Source organism: Nymphaea colorata, chromosome 12, assembly GCF_008831285.2.
Source record: "Nymphaea colorata isolate Beijing-Zhang1983 chromosome 12, ASM883128v2, whole genome shotgun sequence".
In the NCBI taxonomy this organism is placed as follows: domain Eukaryota; kingdom Viridiplantae; phylum Streptophyta; class Magnoliopsida; order Nymphaeales; family Nymphaeaceae; genus Nymphaea; species Nymphaea colorata.
Window position 1 is genome coordinate 21,078,192 of NC_045149.1, and position 22,483 is coordinate 21,100,674.

The 22,483-nt window shown below is 40.2% G+C and overlaps 2 protein-coding genes across 5 annotated transcripts; both read left to right on the plus strand.

Annotated features, from left to right (window-relative positions):
- The first annotated feature begins 757 nt into the window (after positions 1–757).
- Positions 758–8,580, plus strand: LOC116265872 (uncharacterized). Of its 4 annotated transcripts, none has more exons than XM_050080716.1 (6): positions 758–886; positions 1,844–2,679; positions 3,345–3,381; positions 3,811–4,047; positions 4,136–4,183; positions 7,974–8,580. In XM_050080716.1, exons 2-6 carry the CDS (start codon positions 2,384–2,386, stop codon positions 8,316–8,318), a joined length of 963 nt encoding a protein of 320 aa, XP_049936673.1. In that variant the 5' UTR covers positions 758–886; positions 1,844–2,383; the 3' UTR covers positions 8,319–8,580. The 4 variants fall into 4 exon arrangements, with proteins under 4 accessions (XP_049936673.1, XP_031502699.1, XP_049936672.1 ...); XM_031646839.2 differs by having other exon boundaries at positions 816–1,461; XM_050080715.1 differs by having other exon boundaries at positions 816–1,440.
- A 6,174-nt stretch (positions 8,581–14,754) lies between these two features.
- LOC116265434 (cellulose synthase-like protein D2) lies at positions 14,755–21,857 on the plus strand. The gene is made up of 4 exons (XM_031646025.2): positions 14,755–15,095; positions 17,031–17,990; positions 18,665–19,484; positions 19,801–21,857. The coding sequence occupies exons 2-4, from the start codon at positions 17,125–17,127 to the stop codon at positions 21,556–21,558; spliced, it is 3,444 nt and encodes a 1,147-aa protein (XP_031501885.1). The 5' UTR covers positions 14,755–15,095; positions 17,031–17,124; the 3' UTR covers positions 21,559–21,857.
- Positions 21,858–22,483: the final 626 nt, after the last annotated feature.

Consider the following 22,483-nt stretch of genomic DNA (forward strand, 5'->3'; position numbering starts at 1 on the left):
TTGGAATTTTTTCTGGGTTCCAAATCTATGGATTTCAATACAAATTCTAGATCTCTTGTTTGAAAAAATCTATTAGTAATCCATGTTCACAGATTCAGCAGACAAAAGAGAATTTCAAATTCACAGTTGTTGATATAGAATTGAATTTAAGGTAGCCCCACAACAAGATGGGGCCCTCAGATCTCAGATCTGAAATGATCAAACTCTACCTTTTTAATTTCTCCCGCGCCTTCCGCAACTTTTCCCTCTCCACCTTCTCTCTCTGCCTTAAAGGATCTCTTGGCTTCTTGTAGATGGATTTGTCCCATTTAATTGTCTGCCTCCTTCCACGTGCATTTTTCGTCTTATTTCCCCCCTTCTCTTAGCTGGTTCTTGCTTTCCTACCAAGCTTCAGGTCCAGTCTCTTTCTCATCAAGGAAATGTCTGCCCTGCACTGAGCTGGGAAATGAGCAAACTCCAACAAAGAAGCTGCCAAATGGGTCGTCCTGCTCACATCTGTCAACAGTAAATTTGGGCGTCTTTAACTCAACCTGTTGCTTGTTGCTTCTAATTAAAAGCCCTTCATGGAGCTCTGAAATTTAGCTTGAGTTTTACTCTCTTTTTACCTTAGCTAGCCAATAAACAGAAAAAGGTGAACGTGACAGACAGAAATGAAGGAAAATACAATTGTCCGCCTAGTCGTTCTCAGGAGACCCATGATTGAGATGTTGAACATAAATGAATCCAAATAAAAAGTAGTCACCATAATGAACTGTGGAAGAGAACGTTCTCCTGTCGACTCCCCACCATGCGCATGAAAGAGGGACCGGTCCTACGTTATCTGGTCAAAGGTCTGCATTGTTGCAGCTTGCACCCCTTCGTTCTATGCTTGCTCAAGCATGTTATGGTTAGTAAAGTCTACAACCATTGTCTTTTTTGTTCCCTAGGAGTGAAGTAGAAGTAGTGCTCTCTCTGCTCCTACTCGCCACAGATAGAAGTCTCATCGTCTGCCCCGGGCCACCATTCTCTTTTAGCGTCTATTTCTCGTCATCGGAAGACAAAGTTGAGTACTTTCTCCGACCGATGAGAAACGTGTAAAGTTAAAGACTGATTTTTTTCCTTCGTCTGGCGACCTACTTGGTCATGGGGAAACGCACTCATCTTTCTTCTTATAATGAAGTTTAAACATGCTTGAGAACCGAGCTTGCATCACAGAATTGGTCGTCTTGCACGAGTTGGTGAAACGTTGCAGCTCCTAAGGGCTCTCCCACCCGCATTTGTGTTCCCATCACCATCACATTGAAGTAATCGGACTCCGGCTATTATTCCTGGCGCGGCCTACTGGGATCTCGCCCTGACTCAGCCCGCTGCAGGCGCTCCACGTATCTGCGTCCTCTCGGACCAGTGTCAGTGCAAGGGAAAAGGAGCTCAAGAAAACCCACCTTTCACATCACTGCCCACGTACTAAAGAACCCTAGCGTGGTATCTTAGTGTTTATTATTTTATATGTTTTATTATAATATTCTTGTGATCTGGATATGGAGATCCCAGTTTCTTTCTTCCTGCTTGAATATGAGTGAAAAGAAAAAAGCGAGAAAGGCAAACAAGTGCGACTGATTTGCTCCTGGCTAACCAAGTCCGTCAGTGGCTTCTTGGTGCCGAGGAGTTTATCTAGCTATGGATGTTGAAATCTGAGAAGCGCTTGATTTCTTTTGGTAGCTTGTGTGTTTGTGTGTGTGTGTGTGATTTTTTGTTTTATTTGGTATGAGAGGAGGGTTTAGCTCAGTTCAAAATGGAAGGTCAGTGTGTGATCTCCATCAAGGTTTGTTCCTTTTTCATAAATAAGCGAAGTTTCTTTTTGCAGATATTGCTGCATGAAAGATTCTGATGCAGAAAACACAGGTGTTTCTAATGTATGCTTTCATCATGTGTGCATGCGACCATACTTTCTTTATCTCAGGAACGTGCTCCAAAATGAGAATATGTGCTTTCAGTTGGATCTATGTGAATCATGGAAGAAGGTTTTGATCAGGTTATTGTGTTGCCTCATCAAGGGGACTCTAGGACGGCTTGTTCTTCCACTATGAGTAACCTACTTTACTATGGGTAGTGAGACACTCATGTGCTCGGTTGGTTTCTAGTTAAGTGAAGCTCGAACGGAAACCATCCTGCCAGTTGATATTTACTGGTGGTCTAGCCATATAACCATCTGTGCAGTGTTCCATGGATGCTTGAGTATTCAGGTTTTCCAGATCTGAAAGCGACTTGAGATATCAGCACCAACGATTAAATTTGTCAGAGAAGGCGAGTTGGGTGGTAACTGGTAAGTAGAGGGCATTCAACTCTGCTGGGAAGGTGAATATGACACGCTGAACAGGATTGGGTGTGCTGAGTGTTGCTAGACATGTGTGGCATATTCTCTCATTTAGCTGCAAAGTTTGCCTTCTTCCCACCAAATCCACCTTCATATCAGGTGAAGAATGAGAATGGGAGGATGGTAATTGCCAATCTTCCAAGAGACGATGCAATGGATGTGCTGCTGCTGGACACTAAATACGGGAACAAGATCGTGGCTTTGTATTTTAGGAACCCGTACGCCAGGCTGACGGTTCTCTATTCTCATGGAAATGCGGCTGATCTCGGGCAGTTGTATGACCTATTTGTGCAGCTTAAGGTGAACCTCAGGGTTAACTTGATTGGGTTAGTGCTCAAAATTTTCCATCTACTTAGATCTGTTGCTGCTCTCTTGCTGCTGGTGTGCACTTGTTACGTATTCTTTTCTCCGTTTGATACTCTGCTTATTTCTGACTAACTTGTTTTTTTCTATATTCGATACTACTCTCTTCATTTTTGGCAAATTACTGTGATCGCTGCTTTCCGTGAAATGGTTTCTGTGTGACTTGTATTCAGTTGGTTGCAGGTTCCTCATGCGTTTTGATCGTTCTAAGTTTGTGGGATTTATAGATGATAGAAGGAACTTGGATGTTATGAAACTCTTTTTCCCCTGCTTTCTTTTTTTTTTCGTTTTGCTACTTTGCACTTCAGTAACTCTTCCTGTCATAAAGTTTCACCAGAGTTTTCTTTTGGCTTTGGTTCTTTGAGAGTCATGAGGATATTGGCGTGATCTATTTTCTGGTGATGTATATTGTTCTTTTGTTAGTGCAGATAGCAGTAGACGAACCCTGCTTAGGCATGTTCTGTCTTGCAAGCCTGCATTATTGTTCCGTTGCACATTTCTTGTCCACTTGCATGTGCAGCCTTGATATCTGCAGTTCTTTTTCATCATTTTTTCTCGACCATGCTGCAAGGATCTTCTGTCGGTTGGATTTTTTCCTTGATTTATCGAACTTGTGTTTGATATGCAGGTATGACTATTCCGGATATGGAGCTTCGACTGGTAAGGTGAGATTTTATTTTGTTTTCTTCCTTTTTTCTTCTCTTCATTGATCAAATGATCGTCAGACATGATTTCCATGATTAAGAAACCAAGTTGGTTCACATGCATCCTACCAATGAATTTTGGAAAAAACTATCTTTTAGAATGTGCATCAAGCAAAGTCAGTCTCCACTTTGGCCATATTATCCTGCTTGTAAGATTAGGTTTGATTTCACGTGTCAGTTTTTCTTATTGTTTTTGGCTATAAAGCCCTTCTCAGTTAATCAATGTTTGCATTTTCATACCATTGAGTTGCTTATATCATATGACTTTTCACCTCTCCCAAATGTTAAAGCAGATGAGGCTTGTATTCTACTCCATTGTTGCACTTTTTGTAGTCAAAGTACTTGTTAACAATACATGGAACATGATGGCCTCATCTTTCTTGTCAACAGCCTACTGAAAGAAACACGTATGCTGACATAGAAGCTGTATATCAATGCCTAGAGACAGAGTATGGGGTTAGTCAGGAGAATCTCATTCTATATGGGCAATCTGTTGGAAGTGGTCCAACGTTGCATTTGGCCTCTCGATTACCAAGGCTACGAGGTGTTGTTCTTCATAGTGCTATACTTTCTGGTCTTCGTGTGCTCTGTCATCTAAAAGTCACTTTCTGCTTTGACATTTACCAAGTAAGTATTTTATTAGCTGATGTGGTTTCTTAATCCAACTGTCTTAGTCAATGTGAATTTACTGATTAGAGGTGTGATTTTTGTTCAGAACGTTAACAAAATCAGAAAGGTGAAATGCCCTGTCCTCGTGATACATGTAAGTATTATACTCCTTCGGTTCTGTATCATGCTTTTGGGCTTCACCTTGTCTTAAGGTAAAAAGATGAACTACAAAATCATGTTGACAGTTTGATATGCTTTGTTTCATTTATCTTCTTGCAGCAGGTAATGTTACAAATCAAATGTTAGGATTTTGTTGATGTGGGAGTTAGATTTAAAGCTCTTTGTGTAATTTTCCTTCAAAATTTTGATGATAAAATTATTATGTCCATCTGTTGTATTAGAGAATTTGACTGAGGAACAACAGATCCTGAAATTTATGTAATGTAGTTCAGACTTTGGACTGCTAAAAGGAAATTTATGTTTTGAAGTTTGTTCCTGTTAGATGTGGAAAGCTAAGAAAAATCCAAACAGATGACAAGATTCAGGAGATCAGAGCAATTCTGAAAACCAAAAGTTAATACCTAGGTGTGCATTTTATATCCTTTTTATCCAAATCCTTTATACTGGAAAATAGAAAAATTTTCTTCCCCTGTGATATTTGTCTGTTTCAACTTTTTTGTAGAACAACCGACTTCCACCCAAGCCAAAAATTGTGATAAATTATTGTTTGTTCCTTTGACATATTTTTCACTGTGTGTCCAAAATCCAGCTTCTTTTGACAAGGTTGTTTGCACATGAATTTATTTGCAGCCCAGATCATTAAATAGCCAGCTTTAAGCGAGGCTGTTCCATGGTTTAGTGAAAGCACCAATATGGTGGTTCAATTCGATCTTTAATTTTCTTGAAATTTGTATCCAGATTCCTTATTCCTTGTTGACAATTCTTTTTTCGTTTAAAAATGAGATAGCAGTGCAGAAAAGCTAGTGGAGACAAGGAAAGGTGTTTAATTAATACTAGATTCTTGGATCATTAGGTAGATGCATGTTGAAGACATGGAAAAAGGATGCTGATACCTAATTCTAACCTGACATACCTATGCTTGAGATATTCAAGATCAATCAAAGGACCGCCTAATTAAATTATACTTGAAAATAAGGATGTAAGCAAAGCAGATTAATGAAAGCTAGTTTAGTTGAAACATATGCGGGAAAAGATAAATTTACTTTCAGCACTCAATTATGTAACAATATTCTATGTTTAATGAGTAGTTTAAGATATACACTATATCTGAAACTGGTGTTTTCTGTTGACCAGTTTATTGAAAAATGCAAAGAAAAGGTCATTCCTGTTTAAGAAAGATTGCAATGAACTTATTTGCTGCACTTTTTTCAAGTAGTATGATCTGGATTGAATTGTAAAAAGACGTGGTACTTGCAATATGTAGGAGTCATTCAGTTTTTTTTTATATTACACTTTGTTTATTCAGTTGCATATTGAAGTGTGAGGTGCTGTAATAATTTTTCAACTAATTCCAATCATCTTGTGCAGCTAGATCTATGTCCTTAGGAAATACTCCATCCAAGATGGCTCTACGAGTTGTCCTGAATTTTTAAAGAATCTGTTATGGTCTCTGTTTTTTTATAGTTGAATATGACCATCTTCTAGGGGGAACTCAATGTCGGTAATCCTTTGTCTTTTAAGTTCAGCTAATGAGATATTGATGGCTAAAATTTTAGGGTTTCACTTTGCAGAACCATGTATGAGGAAGGGAATTTTGTGATTTACTTTAACTTTTTTTTTTCGTTCATTTCAATTTATCGTGTTGTTTACCACCATAGGTGGTAAGAGGGGAATGTAAAGGGCATCAAGTTGCAGATCCTGAATAAAGTCCAACCCTGTGATTCTGTTTCTTGGGCGTTTGCCTAGGTTGTCCTTGTAAGGCTTTATAGTCAGTGCCCATCCTGGATGTAGAAATATAAAGCATTATGGGGGCGTTTGGATGACACCCTCAAAACCTGGGTTTTCACAAAACCTGGTTTGCCTGGTTGGATGACAAGGCAAAAACCAAGTTTTTATTTTTCGAAGCCTGGTTTTTGTTTGGATGACAAAAATGAATTTTTGAGGATACTTGTAAAAAAGAAAAAGTTCAGTTAAATACTACATACAGTTATGTTATATATATATGTGTGTGTGTGTGTGTGTGTGTGTGTGTTCAAATAAAAGGAAAAGAGCATTCTCAAATATAAATTTCATTGTCTACAGTCTTTAACAAATTGGACACTCTTACACTATGTCATGCTAAATGTTGACTGTACAGATTTCTAGTATCAGTTAGTGGGCTTGTATGGTGCCTATTAGTTAAACAATGTTAAAAACATCAGGTAGACAAAGAAGAAATAAGCCTGTGTTAGTAGTTAATTGAATAAGTTACCATCTCAGCCCATTTTAATCAACATAATTAAAATTATATCACCAAAGAGTATTCTATCATATCACATTATATCACCAAACTAGAAAGGTAACATTCATGCAACTACATAAATATCCTTTAGGTTGGTGTTCCTACAAGATAAAGCAGATTCCAATGATTCCTGCATGCAAGATGAAAAACAAACACTCAAGGCTCAAACAGACCTTATTTTTGGTTGTTCACCTTGTTCAGCAACCGTTTATATGCACGATTTCATCTTTCTCTTGCTCTTAAAATCATCATCACTAGTTACCACATACTCTTTTATTTTATTTATTTTTTTCTCTTCGTGCTAACCATACCAAAACTCCGTTTCTCCAGGTTTTTCATCGCCATGTTACAACAGCATTTTCTGAAAACTGTGTTTCATCCAAACACCCACAAAACCAGGTTTTGGGGTGTCATCCAAACAGCCCCTACATGGTTTAACTCTTTAATATTCACGACTGATGCTTCACTAGGCCCTTTAGCAATGAAACATACATGCAGAAAACAATGAATGTGCGCTTTTAGAGAATGGCAAGGCATGGGCTCACATTTTGAATCTGAGGAGGTTTAGGGGATCAATTTTTCTATAGATGTTGGTTTTGAGAAACACATTTTAATACTGTTTTATACAGTAACAGAGATGTTAAGGGTTAACGTAGAATTGATGCTTGCTTGTTGAAAATTCCATGGAAGATCTGGTGCAAATGTCAAGGGGCAGTGAATTTGCAACAGTTCCAAGATCTAGTGTGAGTAGCGGGGAAATGCTGGTTAGGCTATGTAAGGGAAATAAGATTGAGTTCTTTGTTTGAAACATATGTTCTCTGTTTCTTCCACCCTTGTCCTCTGGTCTTGCTTGGACCTTTTGGAAATTGGAATTTAACTAGTACTGTGAATTTACAAACTAGAACTGCAAGTTCACACTTCTCACTGATGTTCCATATGAGGTAGTAAAAACTGGTCTTTTCATGTTGAAACAAATAAACGAATGCAAGACCTGTTTCCATATTCACTTTTTACCCTTTCTCTTCTCATTTGAAAATTTGTGTACAAGAAACTTTCAGGTGCCGATGAATTTTTAAAAAAAATTGCTAATAAATACAAGAAACTTTCAGTTGACACTACGAGGTTTGCGACTATGATGGTTGGTTCTCACGATGTGATTCTATTAGCAAATGGCAGGATAGATGATGGTGAAGACAACTGCATTGGTTATTTTTAATGCATAATTTAGCATTTCCATCAGCTCACTTGTACTTTTTCAATGTCTTGGACCTCTTGGTACGTTAGCAAAGAACTAAAATTCCTTTATGTTAGTAGATAAGGTGGTTCTGTTGGCATCGTTACATGTTTTGACACCAATCTGCCTCAAATGACGTCAAAGTTTCTGCTTGGTCCTCCATTTCGTTCGAGTTCAATTTCATATAGTAGGCACATACAAGATTAAGCTGCACAATGTGGGTATTTTCACTTAATTAATTCTTTGCAGGGTACTGAAGATGATGTAGTGAATTGGTTGCATGGAAAGGGACTGTGGGAGTTGGCCAGAGAACCATATGAACCGTTATGGATCAAAGGCGGTGGACACTGTAACCTGGAGTTGTATCCTGATTACATCCGCCACTTGCGCAAGTTTGTTGTTGAAATGGAAAATACAACCACCAAAATGCGGCTTGCACAGATACGCAGGTGCTACTTGAAGCCACAGAATAGCAGGTGTTGTAAGTTTAGGTTGTATTGTTGTAGAATCAGACGGCGGCAGCTGAAGTTCAGGCTATGGAGACCCAGATTTAGATGTCCCAAATGGCCCGACTGCTGTAGGCTAGGATGCTAACATCAGTTTTAGTTTGACACACCTAAGTTTGTAACATTGAGAGAGAGAGAGAGAGATGTATAAAGCACACTGATGCTCCTGTCCTATACGCACGATCAGGTGAAGAAAGACAATAAGCCTCTTATTGTGCTGATGGAGTTTATTTGTGAAATGTGGTAAATTGGTGTGATTGGAAATGGTAACGGGAACTGCCCATTTGGTTTTGGTTGTAATCCAGTTTAATCTCTGACTCTACGCTGTATCCCATTCGTTCATCGTTTCTGTTCTTGGCCAAGAGATCCATTTGCTAACAGGTGCTGTTTTCTGAACCAGCATTGATCTATCACTTGGCTGGTCTGTGGAAGCTGTAGCTAAATGCCTCCGGCCTAACTTTTTGCAGGCTTTAGGCTCTATGTATTACTTATTTGTTCGTTTCACTTGTCTCCGTTTGTCGTTTCGTAGATATTATAATCAATTGTCACAGTAACTTGCTTGCTCTGATAACAGCTTCCTTTGAAATCCTACCAGGTTGGTGTCCTGATTAGATGGGACCCGGAGATCGCACGGTCAATTCAACGAGGAACTTTAACTTCCTTGAGATTCTTGTTTATCAGTAGGAAATCCAATTCTGTGATGGTGCCACACCGATGCTTGGTGCATTATGCTCTGTTTTCTCTAAAGGCCACTCTTCCACTTTTGATCTCTCTCTCTCTCTCTCGATGAGCTCTCAATCTTACCTCGAGCGAGAGAGACCTACCAAAGGAGGTCCTCAGAAAAGGCTGCGTAAGAAGCTTCCGGCAAGCAGTGTTTGGCGGCAGGGCGAGGGTTGAACCATGGCGCAGCATACTTGAAACATAACGGCTCTGCCCACTTCTATACTCGGTTTGGACTTTTAGTTTAGTGGATCACACAACCTGTCACTTAACAATTTTGGTTTCAAATGAGGAAAGGCTTGGAATTAAGACAACCAATTACTTAAGTAACCCTTTTATATAAGTTTCTCAAGATTCTTTATAATTTTAGATGTGAAACTAAAACTTTTTTTTAGGGTGTTACAACCCATCCCTTTTAGGCATGCATGTCCGTGTTTTTTAGACTGCATGTTTGAGTATTGAACTGGTTCGAGTGTTGAACCGGCTCTAATATCATTTTACCAGTATTCTGCCCTGTCAACTTTCATGCTGGCGGCACATCATTAAAAGTTCTGCCTTATACCAACAACATAAGGGGCCGTGTCTGAGGTCTTTATGCCAGTGGTAGAGGCACATGTGGGCTAGTGTGAGCATTTGCCGACGTCAATCTCACATTTACATATTAATGCCCTTAGCATATATTGGTGCACTTAAGAAGCTAACATCGTTTAAATTAGTGCCCCTCAGCCCACAATTTCTAACTTCGTCATATCGTTTAAATTTTTAAAAAATTACCATATTTTTCTCTTTTTTTTCAAGCTCACCATATTATATTAGAGAAAAACCTCACCGTTTAAAACTCTAAGACATTATTTATGATTATGTTTGAAATAAACCGATACATTGTCTACTTAACTTCAACTTGCCTATATCATATTATTAGAGTGAGTTGGAGAAGTATTTCATTCATACTACCAAACAAGAGAGCCGAAGCCCCTGAAGGAACCAACATATTAAATAAGCAAATAGATGCAGCGAATTAGATTTTGTAGGACGATGCCCACACAAGCCTAGAAGCCTAAGGCATGCAGATGGCCTCCCCAAACATGTGCTCGGTCCGAACATGCAATCAGGTGCTTGCGACAAGGAGGTCCCAGTTTGTTGGGTAAGGCTTGATTAGAGATGCCGAGGGCGATGAAGGCGAAGCAGATGCAGACTGATTCATAGTTCTATGTATACAACTCAAGTTTCTTCATTCAAAAATTTTTCCTGCAGTGGTTGAAGCGAAGTTGAAGGGGAATCCTTCTTTGAATCAATCAACGCGTTTTACTCCACTGGTGCAAGTCTAGTGGTTGAACAACTTTCGTTTTATAATTAAGGTTCAATCAAGTTTCTTGTTTAAGTTTCTCGGGTGGTCTGAATTAAATGAGTTAAATTCCTTCACCATCATGTTCTCCTCTTTTTCTTCCTTGGGCACAAGGAAGACATCATTTGCTGAAACTTGCCTGCTTTCTTTATATATATATATCTAGAAACGACCCGGAAAATCAGGCTACTCAATCAATATTTTGTGATCCAACTAGTTTAAAATGCTTCTAGAAAAAAGCCACTTTAGATCTTGACTGATCCTCGAGTAAAATAACGACCATGTTAGGTGGGAAGGTACCCGGACTAACCGATGGGTATATATATGTATTAGTTCCTTATGAAATACTTTGTGTTCAACTCTGTTTTCTAATGTAAATTTTAGCTCGCTTAATTGGTATCAATGTTATCAAGGCTATTCGATTCCATTGCCAACAATCCAAATCTCTCATATCTCTCATATATATATATATATATATATATATATATATATATATAATGTTGAGGTAAGAGGTGGTCGGTAGAAAATAGGAGGTAAAACTAGAGAACATCAATAATCATTCTACACATGCGTGTGTGTACTAGACAAGAAATTGCTTTTATGACACTTTTTTTCTTCTCTCTTATATATATAGCGCTTCTCTCTTTCTTTCTTTTTTTGAAGTTGTGGCTTATATTCTATTGGTGACACATTTGGAATAAGTGCAACAACAAGATCTTCAGAAACACATCCTCATCGCGAGATTATGTGGTATGTCTTGTGCAAGTTGATTTCTACTTTGTTATTCGGCTTATTCGGCTATTCGGCTGACAGTGTCTTTCGTTTGCTATTGTGTGACTCTGGAAGAAGTTGCTTTTATGGCCTTCATTGATAGCTCGCTTCTCAAATAAAATAAGGTGCAGCAACTAACACCGCGTTGCATCGATCAGAGTCCCTCTGTTTCTGTGCCACACGAAGGGCTTTTCTTCTTTGGAGACAATAAAGTAAAAAGGGAAGAGGACACACAGAGACATGTCCTTGAAGCTGAGCAGTAGAAGTCACATCTGTATGAATGAATGTATGTGTTTCTTAGCACTTTTAAAATATGATGCATACGACTCTTGCCCCAACTAAAATGATGTTGCCTTGTCTTCTAAAACAGCTCTTTTCTTGTCACATTAGTTCTTTGCAATTGAATCGTTTACATAAACAATTGAATTGATTTATTCAACAGTTTTTAAAGGAAGAGCATTTCCCAACAATAGACAGTTTGCTTGAAATTTATTGTTTTTTAGTGTTTACTCTTTCCTATTAAAACCCCCAAAGTCATACCCTTTTTCCTTAAAACATAGGACAATGTATGCCAATATATGAATGATATCATGTTGACGGCATATATATATATATATATATATATATATATATATATATATATATATATATATGTTGATGGCATATATAAGGAGAGATATGCAATCAAATGTTGATTAAGTAGATGTTCTTGGTGCTCTTGACCTTTGATTTAACTGAAGTATACAAAAAATGAGACAATTAAGAACTTCTGAATTCGGAATCATATGAAACTTTTGGATCTGATATGATAATTGCAATTAAGATTCGGTTTTCAGTTTTATATTTCCATGACATCTGGTTTAAGATCCGATACATACAAAAGTCTGAAAGTCCGTTTTGGTTGGATCCAAGATCGTTCTCCATATTGACCATTTTTCTATTGCAAATAGAACGGACCTAAGGCAACAAAAGAGGAGAGAGAGAGAGCGTCCTCCTATATTTGCGCCGAGAATAATGAGGGTGGCAAAAGAAGTTAAAAAGTTTGGGAAATTTTCACGTTTAAACCAACTTTTTAATCATAATTTTATTACCCGTTTTTTTAATTTTCTAAAACTCCAGATTAAGTAGTCGGGGTTCTTGGTTCGTGGGGAGTCGAGCTTGGGTTGGCTTGAATAGGGTATTTGAAGGTTGATCCAGATCGATATATTTTAAAACTCATATTTTCACATTTTTTCTTTTCTTTTTCTTTCACTCTCTTATATATATATATATATATATATATATATATATATATATATATATATATATATATATATATATATATATATATATATATATATATATATATATATAGAGAGAGAGAGAGAGAGAGAGAGAGAAATATACAAATTTTTGGTGCATCACAAATAGCTCCTTTAGATTTTTCTTTTTTGTATGTTAGATGGTATTAGAGTTAAGGGTTTCTAATGTGTGTAGAAATTAAACGAGTGCTGTTTAAGTATAAAGTTAGCTTAAGCGAATTGAACTTGAGCAGACCTGAGTCGGTTAAACCTAGCCCAACACATAAACGTTATCTTTTTACCGTTTCAAATTTTAGTTAAGTGGAAGTTGAGTCCAAACAGAGTTTCTATGAAACTTTAAGAGCATTGCGAATAATCGTCCTTTCCAAGATTGAAAAAGGAAAATTTAAGATAAAATAAAGAAGGTCCTTAAAAACCCGCCACCGCCATCGCCATGTGCCTGATCGCCGCGCTGGCGTCCTCGTGGACCCGCCGACGCGCAGCGGCCGCCGAATGGCTCAGGCTTTTGCAGGCTTCCGGCGTGAAGGCAGCACCGCCGATAGCTGGCGGGCAGCTGTCGCCCACCGCCGGTTATCCCAGAAATTGCACGGAAGAAACTCGCTGATTTTTCCCCCTTTTTAGTTCCGGTGCGACCATCATAATCAGAGCTAGCTATATATGTTGGCCTTGTGTGTGAATTTTTATGCATCATTTTAATAATGACAAAAATTACTCATAATAAATACAAAAAATAAACTTTTTATATGAAAAAAAAAGATTCGATAAAAATAAAACTTGTCAGTTTGTATATGAATTATGATTAATATACCTTCAATAAATAAATATATATATATATATATATATATATATATATATATTTTTTGAAGAGTCTATATGTACAAATAATATTCAAAAACTTTAAAATCAACATGCAAAATTCAAAAACTAATATGCATTTTTTAAAACATGTCTCGCATGTCGGTATGTCAACACGAATACAGCAGCCATTTTAACATGTCCGTGTGACTAAGTACTTCAATTTCATAGTTTCCAAAAAAGAAAATGGTCAAAATCCACCACCCAAATTTAATTTCTAAGGCACCCAATAATTTTAATTAGAACAACTTGGGAGCACCCACGGCGTTCGACCTTGCTTTCGTACACGTGACAATGACTTCCTCTACATTTTCTCATACGCAGGAGATGTCAAACTCAGGAACGCCACAGCTGCTGACCGTGGACCAAGCGGTACCACTTTGACCTAATCTTTTTTCTCCTTTCTCTTTGTCTATATATATATATACGATTTAGTAATGAGAGATAGAAATGTATGATGTTGTACATTAGACTTGTGCATGATATTACCTTGTGAGCATCTTGGATATCGAGTAAGGGTGAACACGAGCTTCGACTAATGAAATTTTGAGTTTGAGAACAGTTCGACGAAACCAGCTTGAGCTCAATTAGACAGTTACATGTTGAGTCTCAAGCTCGATTAGACAGTTACATGTTGAGTTTGAGCTCGACTCGATTAAGACTAGACAAATTGGTTTGAATAAAAAAGATATTTATCATAATTTTTTTTTAAAAGAAAAATATAAAAAAAAAAAGGAAATGACTTAATATAATGTTCGTAAAGGTTCTTTAAATGAACAAAGAGATGATGCTAACGATCACAGTTAAAACTATTGTCTACGTCAAGTCACGGGCGGATTCAGTGCATGCTTACGCAGACCCGAGAAGACACGACTTTCGAAAACAACACCAACCCAAAAGCAAGCCCCAACTCTCTCGGACCCACACGCTTCTGATACGACTTTTTTCTCGGATCCAAGATCCAAACATGCCACCGCTGGAAAACCGAGACCGCGAAATCAAGATCCACGTTCCTCAGTTCCGCTGGGATCCAGCGGTGGATCCGGATACGGACCGTAATGTGGTCCGGCCCCGGCCCCACCCCAAGCCGCAGCGCCAGTAGGGGCGAGAGGACGTCGCCGAAGATCGGGTCCCAAACGTGAGTAGGACCCGAAATCTCCAGATGCTGCCACGTGTACTCGGTGAGGACGCTCCCGCCCCCTTCCCCCGCTCCGGCTTTCTCGTCATTTGGGGGGTCCACGAGGAGACAGCCGAAAGAGTAAAATGACCGAAATATCCAGGAATTCGAACCGAATCGGTTCTAATCGACTCGGATCTTCCTTACTGAATTCCTTGCTTGGGCGGCAAGAACTCGTTCCGACCCGGGAATTGCGCGGCAGGCACCTCGGCTGACACAAGGACGACTCTTTCGGAAGAACCTTTTGGTCATTTGACTGAAGACATGAGGGTGGTTTGGTAAATTCGTTTTCCGGAGCCTCACTATCCGCGTTTGGGAGTCCACTGAGCTTTCCATACAAAGCTTCGACTCTCTCCCTCCCTCCCTCTCTCTCTCTTATGTGCAAATTTCTTTGTTGGTGAGAGGGAGGGGGGAAGGGCAAGGGAGACGACGGTGGTTATCGCGAGGAAGAAGAGGACCAGGTCCGCGGGAGGGTGACGTCCCACGCCTTTGATCCCGTCAAGTCTCACCATCTCTTCCTCTCCTTCTTCGTCCGCCTCCGCCTCCATTTTTTTATCCTTCAACCTCTCTCCTTTCTCTTCACACTTCCGCTTCTGCTGACCTTGTGTTGTGGTCTCTAGCTCTCGCTGCCGTTCCCCCGAAAAGGAGGAACGGAGTTCCCAGGCAGACGGCGATCGGATGCGTTTCGGAGGGAAGGTGCGTAAATTCAAAGTGCGCGGGCTGTTTGTTTTGGTCTGTCTTGGTTTTTGAGGAAGATAGGAGGAGGCGATTTGGATTTCTTTAGTCAATGTTGTTGTTGTGTCCTGTGGCTGCGTGGTGAGAGGGTTTTCTCATGCGGTGATTGGTTTAAGCTGGAAGATCTCGGGCCTTTTTTCCTTACCTGGATTTTTTTGGAGGATTTTGTGAAGATCGAGCTCATTTCTTCATTTTTGCTATTGTTTTTCTTCTTTCTTATATTTATTTATCCACATCTTGTTTTGACGTTTTTTTAGAAGGTCGGGGTGTATGTTGCCCCTGTAGTGGCTGCTTGTCTGAGGAGTGTGAGTCTCTGAATTTTTCCCCTGTTTTTTTTCGTTTTTTAGTTTTGCGATCTTTGAGGTGGTTCTGCTGGGTCTTCTAATGTCAGTCCTTTTATTTTGTTCTACTGCCTTTCCTCGTTTATTTTCAAGAGAAGGCAAAAATTGGTTTTGGCTTTTTGAACTGTTAAATCTGAACAGTATTCCGAGTTGTGCTTGATCTGAACTGACTGAGAGTTTCTACGAATGTTGTGCCTTGGTGGATTGTGAGTCTGTCGAGTTCTTTGTTTAAATCTTTAACGTAATGAATGTGCGGCAGTATTTTTATATGAAAAATGGTCTCCGTCTGCTTAATAGATGCCAGATCCTGTTCTTTTTATATATTTCTTTCCGATGTATTTGATTCTGGATTCATTGATTTCTTTTATTTATTTATTGTTTTGGGGGTAAATCAAAGCCCGCATTTTGTTCGCTCATAAACATGCTATTTTGCTTTCTCATTTTAAGTGCGAATTCTTTTACTGTCGTTTTCAGACACGGTGTTTTCTAATCCTTTTTTACCTTCACTTCCGGCGCTTTTTGAATTACAACTGCTGAATGCAAAGGGAAGGTAGACTTTTCTCTTCTTTGTCCATCCATTTCAGGAGAACAGGAATACGTCTCTCTCCGATTATCAAATGCCTAATGAGCATCGCAACTACGAGATGCGTTCTATTAAAGCTCGTGAATACCTTATTTCTAGGGAAATCGGAAACCTTGTGGATTTTCCAGTTTCAGAGTACCTTTAAAACGTTCTTCGCGTCGTTATCGTGCGACAGATTTATGGTGCTTGCTTAATTCGCCATAAAACGTGCAACTTGAGTTGAGAGTTTTTTTATTTTTATTTTGTTATCTTTAATTTAAAGTGTGAACGACGGAAATTTATCAAGGCTCCTGGTATTTTGTTATTTGCGTGCATATATAATGAATGTTCCTAAGCGTTTCGATGGTACGGAATTTCATGTTTACGAAAATGCTTTGAGACGGCATCAAGATATCTAATTCGAAACTTTCATATTTCCATTTTCCAGCAACTTCTGGCATGAGAAAAATGCCTCCAACATTTATTCAGCGTTCTTTGTTTAGTTTGACGTTATGAACTTTGTCTGTCTTTATTTTTTAGTACTTCTCTTCGGGAGGTCCTTCAACACTTGCTTTTCTAATTCTCTTTGTGGACCTTATTGGGAATTGATTTTGGTAACTGCTGGGTCTCAAGGAAATAGTTTGTTGTCTACAAAGTGCTGATTGTGGATCTTCCTCCTCGCGCTTGTTCTGCACGTTCAGTTCTCAAACGAATTTTTAAATATTTATGATATGTGCTCCAGGGAAAGGCTTCCTGATTTTAGGGTAATCAGCATTGTTTTCATTTTAGTTGACTACGCTTCGTACGCGCTGTTTATTATGCCATAACTGAAAAGAGTCTAGCATGCAAATATTTCTTTGGTTGCCGCCCATTAAAGCTTTAGGCTTGCAATATCTGTCTTTATCTATTTGACCTTATCCTTTTTGGATTCAATTAAGCAAATTTTCTATTTGTATTCCTGCGTGTATTTATTCATTGAATTGGATTTGCCAGGTACTTACCGACTCTATATGCGGATACTTGACCAGAGCTTTTTCACTTAAGTCTACAAATCTAGGACTTGCTAGTGCACCTGAAGCTTCTTACAATGGCTTCTGATTCTTATAGAGATGCTAGGGTCCGTAGACTGTCTGAGGACATGGATTCCCAAATGAGGCCTCCACTAGCTCCCGCTGTAACATTTGCCCGTCGAACTGCCAGTGGCAGGTATGTCAGCTATTCCCGTGATTCTATTGAACTTTCTGGTGACCTCGGCAATGGAGATTATGCAAACTATACTGTACACATACCACCGACTCCTGACAATCAACCTATGGATCCCACCATCTCTGCCAAGGTTGAGGAACAGTATGTGTCTAATTCCATATTCACGGGTGGTTTCAATAGCGTTACCAGAGCTCACCTCATGGACAAAGTCATTGATTCAGAAGCCCAACACCCACAGATGGCTGGAGCTAAGGGATCATCCTGTTCTCTTCCTGGTTGTGATGGAAAGGTCATGAGTGATGAACGTGGGGTTGATATATTACCATGTGAATGTGATTTCAAAATTTGTAGAGATTGTTATATTGATGCACAAAAGAATGCCGGTGGCATTTGCCCTGGTTGTAAGGAGCCATATAGGGCTGAATTGGAAGAGGCAATCTTGGAAACAAATCGACCGCTTTCACTTCCTCCTCCTCCAGGAATGTCAAAAATGGAAAGGAGATTGTCAATGATGAAATCTACAAAGTCAGTACTTTTGAGGAGCCAAACAGGGGATTTTGATCATAATAGATGGTTATACGAGACAAAGGGGACATATGGTTATGGGAATGCTTTCTGGCCCAAAGAAGGGGGAGCTGGAAATGAGAATGATGGGACAGAGGCATCACCTCCGGAGCTGTTGAACAGGCCCTGGAGACCACTTACTAGGAAGCTGAAGGTTCCTGCTGCAGTTCTCAGCCCTTATAGGTAAATGAATTCTGTCATGTTCCTTAAATCCTTGTTTGTTTTTCCATGTTATTCTCCTACTTTAAGGATTTTTTGGGGATCACCCTTTCTTGAGAGAAAAAATGAGTCTGTAGTGTTAAGATTTGACAGTTGAATCTGTCACATGATATTCTTTTTGCTCTGTGAACTCTATTTTGTTCTGTTTTCCATATGCTCATAATGGAATTTGTTGCATGAGTAGAGACACTTTAATAGTAAGGGAGCTATCGTGTTGCTCTTCCTGTCTTTCTTTTTCTTTTTTCTTATCCAGGTGGACTGCTGGCAGCGAGCTGCCAATGTGGCCTTATTCTTTTGTTCTTATTTTGATTTTAATGAATCTTTGAATAATCTGAAATTTCACTTCCAATGCTATCTTGTAGCTGGATAATGCAGTACTTGTGCTCTTTCCCGTGAAACATGAAAACTGATGCAGTTATTTTTCTTGACGAAGAAAAATTGGCCTTTTCCTGTATAATTTTGCATGTTTGTCGGGGGGGAAAATAGATATTCTGTTTCTCCAGAAGATGCCACAATTTATTCCATGGATCCTCATTCACTCAACATGTTCATAGAACACTGTAATTGTCTTGTTCAAGAATGGCATTTTATCTGATTCTGTTGATGCCTCTAATTTTTTTTTTCCCCGTTAACTACAGGCTTCTCATATTCATCCGTTTGGCTGCTTTGGTACTCTTCCTTACCTGGAGGATCAAACATCCAAATCAGGATGCAATTTGGTTATGGGGAATGTCTGTTGTTTGTGAAATATGGTTTGGCTTCTCCTGGCTCCTCGATCAGCTACCAAAGCTCTGTCCTGTAAACAGAGCCACTGATCTTGCAGTTCTGAAAGAGAAGTTTGAAACACCAGGGCCGGACAATCCAACTGGAAAGTCAGACCTCCCAGGAATCGACGTATTTGTTTCCACTGCAGACCCTGAGAAAGAACCACCACTTGTTACAGCAAATACCATCCTTTCCATTCTGGCTGCCGATTACCCTGTTGAAAAACTTGCTTGCTATGTTTCTGATGATGGTGGTGCACTACTCACTTTCGAAGCCATGGCGGAGGCAGCTAGCTTTGCTAACCTTTGGGTTCCATTCTGCCGAAAACATGATATTGAGCCAAGGAATCCAGAGACCTATTTCAACTTGAAGCGTGATCCGTACAAGAACAAGGTCAGGGCAGACTTTGTGAAGGATCGCCGTAGGGTGAAGCGTGAATATGATGAGTTCAAGGTCCGGATCAATGGACTGCCAGATTCTATCAGGCGGCGTTCAGATGCTTATCATGCAAGAGAAGAGATTAAGGCTATGAAATTACACAGGCAGAAAGTTGCTGCTGCTGGAGATGATGATGTGAGTGAACCTGTAAAAATCCTGAAAGCAACCTGGATGGCAGATGGCACTCACTGGCCTGGGACGTGGACGACTCCTGCTCCTGAACATTCACGAGGTGATCATGCTGGAATTATTCAGGTGAGAACCTCCTGATCCGTTGAGTTGTATAGCTTATTGTTTACCTCGTGTTTTCAACGGAAAATTGCATAAAAAGTTATCTCCATTTCATCATTGATGTATTGACCGGCTCCAAAGCTGATGGAAATATGTTGCTTCCCTGTATAATATTAAATCTTTTCAATAAAATATTGAATGACATTTTCTTAAATAGCAAATTCTAGATTTTGTTACAAGCTTGTATGCTCAAGCGTTCACAGATATTTATAGTATGTTGGTATTCTTGTCTTTCATTTAGTTTGAATTTTCATGGCGTCTGAACTTTATGGATCTACAGGTGATGTTGAAACCACCCTCGGATGAGCCGCTGAGGGGTGTTGCTTTGGAAGAGGACAAGCCTGTAGACTTTTCTGAGGTCGATATACGTCTACCACTTCTTGTTTATGTCTCTCGCGAGAAGCGGCCGGGCTATGACCACAACAAGAAAGCTGGTGCCATGAATGCCTTGGTTCGTGCTTCTGCAATCATGTCCAATGGTCCCTTCATCCTTAACCTTGACTGTGATCATTATGTTTACAACTCTCAAGCTATGAGGGAAGGCATGTGTTTTATGATGGACAGAGGTGGTGACAGAATCTGCTATGTTCAATTCCCGCAACGGTTTGAGGGGATCGATCCTTCAGATCGGTATGCCAACCACAACACAGTATTCTTTGATGGCAATATGCGTGCGCTCGATGGCCTTCAAGGGCCGGTATATGTGGGTACTGGCTGCTTGTTCCGGAGGATGGCTCTCTACGGTTTCGATCCACCCCGATCCAAGGAAAGGACTAGCTGCTGCTGTTGCTTCCCGAGGCTTAAGAGACCAAAACCTTCTGCAGTGAGTGAGGAGAACCGTGCATTGAGAATGGGCGACTCCGATGACGAGGAATTGAGTGTGTGCCTCAACCCCAAAAAATTTGGAAACTCATCCTTCCTCATCGATTCAATTCCAGTTGCTGAGTACCAAGGGCGTCCTCTTGCTGATCATCCTTCTATAAAGAATGGGAGGCCCCCTGGTGCACTTACAATCCCCCGTGACCTTCTTGATGCTTCCACTGTAGCCGAGGCCGTGAATGTTATATCCTGCTGGTACGAAGACAAAACAGAGTGGGGTCAGCGGATTGGATGGATCTATGGTTCTGTTACAGAGGACGTTGTTACTGGATACAGAATGCACAACCGGGGTTGGAAATCTGTCTACTGTGTAACCAAGCGCGATGCATTCCGTGGCACAGCACCGATCAACCTGACCGATCGACTCCACCAGGTGCTTCGATGGGCTACTGGTTCGGTGGAGATTTTCTTCTCCAGGAACAACGCTCTTCTTGCTAGCACGCGCATGAAGTTCCTCCAACGTCTTGCCTACCTCAACGTTGGGATCTATCCTTTCACTTCCATCTTCCTCATCGTGTACTGCTTTCTGCCTGCATTGTGTCTGTTCTCCGGCCAGTTCATCGTGCAGACCCTCAACGTGACCTTCCTTGTCTATCTGCTGGTGATCACGCTCACACTATGCATGCTTGCCGTGCTAGAGATCAAGTGGTCGGGGATTAATCTCGAGGAGTGGTGGAGGAACGAGCAATTTTGGTTAATTGGAGGAACCAGCGCACATTTGGCTGCGGTGCTTCAGGGTCTTTTGAAAGTGATTGCAGGGATTGAGATCTCATTCACGTTGACATCCAAATCTGCCGGCGACGACGTAGATGATGAGTTTGCTGATCTCTACGTGGTGAAATGGACATCATTGATGATTCCGCCGATTACCATCATGATGACTAACCTGATTGCTATCGCGGTAGGTTTTAGTCGGACCATATACAGCGTGATCCCACAATGGAGCAGGCTTCTGGGAGGAGTCTTTTTCAGTTTCTGGGTTTTGGCTCATCTCTATCCATTTGCTAAGGGGCTCATGGGTCGGAGGGGCCGGACCCCGACCATTGTCTTCATCTGGTCGGGCCTGATCGCCATCACCATATCCCTGTTGTGGGTTGCCATCAAACCACCTTCTTCGGCAAATGGACAAATTCCATCGGGGACGTTCCAGTTCCCCTGATTCTTCTCTCTCAGGTGCCTGATTTCATCGGTGGCATCATCTTCCCCTTTTGCTATCTCCGATTCTTTTTCCATCGAAGGTCTCACAACAGGTGACTCCTAGAACTCGGCTTCCCTTTTCATGTTCGGTGATCCCGCATTGTACGTTGAATACTTCAACGCCACGCCGGTTTTTGGGGGCTGTTTGTGAGGAAGGGAGATTTGTATAGTTGGGGGAATTTTCTTTTACTTTTTTGATAATTATGATAGGCTTGTAGATGAACCCATACCTTTATGCACTTGTCATTTTTATCCCCCTCATCTGTGTCTTTATTCTTAGTGATGGTTACACTTGATTTGAACAACAATGGGGACTTTTCGATGGCTCTTGTTTGGTTCTTGTATTCGCATTACGAGGGAAAAGGCTCTTCAATTTTCATATTTCTTTCAAATAAAACTCATCTTACCGCAGAATGTCACGGTTTGATTTTGAAGCTTGGTCTATTTCTAGGGGAAGCTTGGTGTATGTCTGCGGTCGAAGAGGTGCCGGTTCTGTGAGCACAAGTTTGGTGTATCTTTGAGGGTCAAAAAGCTGCGCTCATGGGGCCCTCAAAAGGTCAAGGATCGGCTTTCATGTCTCGTAATGAAAAAGTCCATGGCAGAAGAAATTTTCGAGTCGTGAAAAAACATTCATGTTAACGGCATATCGTCAAACATTTCAACATAACTTGATGTGCAGATTCACTTGATGTAGGCTTCTTTTGTTTCTCCGGCTCTCCTATCAAATCTATCATTTTGTTCACAAGAACACAAAGGCTACATTGTGTAGGGTTCATTAGTAAACATACTTCATCTTTTCTCCATGTTCGCTTTGAAGACATTCATGTCCCTTATAGAACTTCACGTTTCCGTCAAATTTCACATGCACTTCCCTTTGCACACCGAAG